General features: G+C 29.0%; 1 protein-coding gene across 2 annotated transcripts; it reads left to right on the top strand.

The window, feature by feature from the left end:
* LOC123298333 (stress protein DDR48-like) lies at nt 1-2,323 on the top strand. Of its 2 annotated transcripts, none has more exons than XM_044880309.1 (3): nt 1-49; nt 111-507; nt 2,141-2,323. In XM_044880309.1, exons 1-3 carry the CDS (start codon nt 35-37, stop codon nt 2,269-2,271), a joined length of 543 nt encoding a protein of 180 aa, XP_044736244.1. In that variant the 5' UTR covers nt 1-34; the 3' UTR covers nt 2,272-2,323. The 2 variants fall into 2 exon arrangements, with proteins under 2 accessions (XP_044736244.1, XP_044736243.1); XM_044880308.1 differs by having other exon boundaries at nt 111-549; nt 2,141-2,322.
* Nucleotides 2,324-5,135: the final 2,812 nt, after the last annotated feature.

The following is a 5,135-nucleotide window of genomic DNA, read 5'->3' as shown; positions in this document are numbered from 1 at the left end:
AGTAAATAGTCTCAGATACTACAAAATAAAAAAAATGAATTCGATAATTGTAAGTGATTTCGATATTTTGATAAATCAGTTAATTTTAATAATTTTTATTTTTGTGCTAGGTGTTTTTGTTAATAACTCAAATTTTATTGTTATTAACAACAATTATCCAAGCTGGTGGATATGGATTAATTCGACCATTATCAAATTATGGAAGTAATAGTTATGGATCGAATTATGGATCTAATTATGGATATGGATCATCATCGAATTATGAATATGATGATTTTTATGATAATTCAATACGACCAAGCAACAGACCGAATTATGGAGGATACGGTGGAAATGGTGCTAGTGGATCATATGGATCTTATAGACCTGGCAGTGGTTATGGTGGTTTAGATTATGGATCACGTGGGGATTATAATCGTGGTGGACGATATGATTATTATGGTGATAGTGGATATTACCGTGGCCGACCACAAAGTAATTATTATGGCAGACCATCGTATTATCGAGGTGAATATTATAATTCCAGACCGCGGTATGATTATTATTATGGTATGATTGTGGATATCATTTAATAATTAATACAGGAGCTAGTGAAAAATTTCTGAAAATAGAGACTGACGACATTCTAAGCATAGGGGAGACTGGGTACAAAAGTAACGACGGGTCCAAAGTAAGAAATGCTCTGTAGGTTTATCTAACAGTCGAAAAACCGTTTCGGTTTTCGGTGGCGTTCTCCTTACTTGAAATTCGTGTTCCGCGCTCGCCCTGCGCTGCCAGATTTTGTGAGAGGGAAATACGTGATTTTACAAATCAAAAGTAAGATTTATGAAGTTTACTTATTTGATATTTACGTCGTATTAATAGGCAGATATTAATCTGAATGTTTGCATATTATTTCTTGATTTGATTGATTTCACAGTGTTTTAATTCCTTTTTGCCAACCACATTCGTTTTAAAGTTATCTTTATTGCTTTACCAAAAATGTGATAGGGTACAAAAGTAACATAGCTCTGTGGCTACACAAGTAACATGTTACTTACACAAGTTGGTACAAAAGTAGGCAAGTAAAATGTTATTTGAGACTGATATTGAATAATCTGATTAGAATATATGATTATAATATAATAATAGATCTCATTACTTAAACTAAGAAAATTTCTATCAAGGAATATAGGAATATATAATTTTTGAATGCAAATGTTTATTTTTATAGCATATTTATTTCAAACCCCTTTGTCCTGTTACTTTCGACCCACAAAGTATTACACTTTCGACCTGAAAACGTGGTCGAAAGTAACAGCTTACGAATTATTTTTAAGTCTCTGTGATTCATACAAAATATACAATTATAAGGAAAATGAAGAAACTAATATAAAGACCATGAACGGAATTTATACATGGATATAATAATTTCATTAAAATACTAACGCCTAACCAGAAACCAAGGTGAAAGTACAAAATGTTGCTTTTGTACCCGATCTCCCCTACCTAAATTAATTAGTAGTTTAGTCTTTAGTGAAAAGCTGTTTTTGATGAAATGATGTATAACTTTAATACCTACTCGATGCTCTTGGTAATTGACCCAAAAAAAACTCGTCTTAAAATTAAAAGATTGTATTTTTCGAGATTTTTGACTAAAAAAAGGTAATTATTATAAATACCCTTAGAAACCCTTCGCTGATCTGTTACACAGTATAACAATGTCACCAAATTAGCGTTGAGTTACATCTCTTAGGAGAATAATTTCGATTAGCAAATTCAAATCTATGATCAGTACATTATAGTCGAAATACGTATTTGTAATAAAAAAAAAAAATTGATCTAGGCATTGGGGCGAATATCTAGAATTTCCTTTGATAATTAGACATTCAACATTTTTAATACAGTCCATGCTTTATGCCTTAATTATCTATTGTTTAATTCGGCCAGACCTGGATTTATATATTAGGGCACAATATTTTTGCATACCTACATGTGAATTTGATCTTGATATGAGAGACATGACGAAAATTGTTGAAGATGTTGAAAAAATTTTATACTTTTGAATTTCTGAATTAATTTGAAGTTTCACTAGCTCCTTACAATTATATTTCCTAGTGATAATATTTAATTTCTGAATTTTTTTTGTTTATAATCAAAGATGATCGAGAAAATTATGGAAATTATGGAAACGAAGGTTTTGGAGGTTCATACGATCGATATCGAAGTGGATATGGAAACAATAATAATAATAATAATCGATATGGAGGGTACCGATCAGGATATTATTAAATATTGATAATTATTTATTTTTCTGTGATATTTATTATTATTTTTCTATATTTTTGAAAATATTACGTTATTATATTAGATAACAATATTATATTATTTAAATAAAAATTTTATAACTACCTACACATTTTTGGATAATTTATATTCTATTTTATATAAATTTTTTTAATATACCAAGTTTTTATTACTGACTAAAAAGTATAAAATAATTAACGGACTTAACAGTCTAACATAACTCTTTATAGTTATGTATTACATGCGTCTCATTTTTTAAAAGCTTGTATACATACATTAAATAAAAGCTTTTAAAAATGGGATTCTTATAAGGATGTTACGGTGGATTCTTTGAACTCAATTTCGAAGTAGATATCTTCAACCGATTGAGCTTAAATTTTGCATGCACATTTAGTTTGGATGACAAAAAATGGTAAGGTTGCGTCCTGATTTTCCCATCGCTTCCACCATATTTTATAAAATTACATGAATTACATTACTTAAATGAAAAATTTTAATAAAAAATACTTTTTAAGGGAAAAGCTGGGTAAACGGTATCCCCGTCGTCTCCTGGAGTTTTGTGAATAGGCGTTATATAATCGGTCCAAACTCTTCGGTCTTTCTGACGCTCTAACAAATAGAATGCCGAAAACCGCATTCAAACCCGACTTACTGTTCTAATTTTTCAAAATTTCGTTTCAGCGACTAAAAGCTACTTTGTACATGGTAAAGTAAAAATTAGAGGCTTTGTCTCGTACGACAAGAGATAAAATTGAGACATTAAAATTTTTTTTTGTAGAAATGAATAAACACTTTTTCCAATCCATATGAGATCAGTCACCATGAATGAATCCCACACAAAGTGTCCTAGTTTAAAGACCTATGTATGATATGTCCAAAGATGTCGAGGGTGTGTGTATGTATATGTATATATCCCACAGTATTTTTTAATTCACGTAATTCATTTTATTATAACATAGAGATAGTTTCCATTACATCAGTTACCCATAAATAAATTGTAATAAAAATTAAGAAATTCACTTTCACTTAAAAACACGAATTAATCTACTTAGCTTTTTTGCATTGAATTATTTTGTTTTTGTTTTTTTTAAATTTCATACTTGACTTATTTTTAAACAATCATTTTGTTTTACATCAATTTATTGCGATTGAGATCTATGCGAATTGGCGTTTCAATCATTTGTTGTCTGTGAACTTATATAAAAGTGTTTATTGCATCAAAATTATATTTTTTATAAAATTAATTTTAAGTTTATTGACAAATCAGTAAAACTTTTCGTATGACTCCTGCAAAAATTATCCTACACAAAATCTTTCCGTATTTATTCTTTAAATAACCTGCGAAATAAAACAAAATCCCAGAAGCGCTTTAACTTTCCAATTATTAAGAAATTTTAATATTTTTCCGGGGCCAGGACTCTACATTCTTGAAACCTATTAGAGCTAGGTTAACTTTGTTCACAAATTTGAAAATTATAACCCAAATTTAGTAGGATTACATACTTGGTTTATCAAAATTGGATAAAATTTGGATGTGATGTGATTTGGAAATTAAATTTTTTGGATTCTGATGACGTCATAAAGTAAAAAAATCCGATTTTTATATAACACAGGCAAATTTGATTAGATCTTAATGGAATTTTTTTGAAACCCACTAATTTTGGGTCATTCTTTTCAGCTGTGATGTCAGTTTTTCGATAGCTATCACTAATGTGCTTAATTCCGCGACCAGGACTCCAAATTCTTAAAACCTATTAGAGTTAGGTTAATTTTGATCACAAATTTGAAAATCATGACCAAAATTTAGTAGGATTACATACTTATGGTTTATCAAAATTGCCAAAATGGAACTTTTAATACATGCTATTGAACAGCGAATATATTAATAATAATAACAATTTTTATCCAATTTTGTTTGTATTATTCTGTATTGTTTTTTTACTTTATTTATTATCAACAAAGCTATGATTTTGGAGATTAATCAGTTTCTTATACAAAATACCCCAGTATCATTTAGGAGAGTAATGAGTTCCTTAAAAATAGGTTTTGCTCTGAAACGTAGAGAGAAATCAATACTTAAATACTCTATCATTTGAAAAAATTAAAAGTATATCAATTAAATGTACAGACTCTTTATTTAAGGTAAAATGACATGATTATGGCTACTCTCTCCAATTTTGCCTTTACTCTTATGTTAAATACTATCAGTATACGAATTTTCATCAAAATAGTTAGAGCCGATTCCGATATGAATAGGGCGCAATCTAATTACTGGCCACCGGCGCTATGTTCCCTCATTACGGCCCTGAGAACTTGTATATTTTCTTTAAAAAGATTTTTTTTCAATTTTATGAAGACATTTTTGGAAGTATATTCCTACAATGGTTCTAGAGACATCACTATGATTTTCTTTATATAAAATCCAACTTTCAATAAAATTTAGAATCGAAAGACGTTAATATTTTTAATTTATGCGTGGGTTTTTTTTGCAAAATCTTCATTAAAAACTAAAAAAAGTTGAGTAAAACGACTTTTTACAAAAACAATAGCAACTTTTCTTCTCTCTCAAATTTTGTAAGACATATTAGATGAAAATCAAACACGCGTTTGAAGATCATCAACGAATTCTCTGCTTGTGTTAAGGATGTATGAGCATGACAACAATGTTTGATTTAAAGGCTCACAATTTTTGTATAGGCAGATTTTTACTCAAAGAATATGTGGTTAAAATTTCAGCTTAGGTATCCGTGCAAATTTTTAAGAAAAAAGTCATTAAAAATCGATATAAAATACATTGGCTCTTATGGAGGAATCTCAAAAAAACGACATATTTTGGAAGTTTTTGATAA

This window comes from Chrysoperla carnea, chromosome 4, assembly GCF_905475395.1.
Source record: "Chrysoperla carnea chromosome 4, inChrCarn1.1, whole genome shotgun sequence".
Classification (NCBI taxonomy): Eukaryota; Metazoa; Arthropoda; class Insecta; order Neuroptera; family Chrysopidae; genus Chrysoperla; species Chrysoperla carnea.
The sequence above is the reverse complement of the archived record's forward strand: the minus strand, read 5'-3'. Positions and strand labels throughout refer to the sequence as shown.

Bases quoted from the DNA above. Each gene is read 5' to 3' on its own strand.
- LOC123298333 (XM_044880308.1), top strand. The intron at 550-2,140 runs GTATGATTGTGG...TTATAATCAAAG, and splicing joins GCGGTATGATTATTATTATG to ATGATCGAGAAAATTATGGA.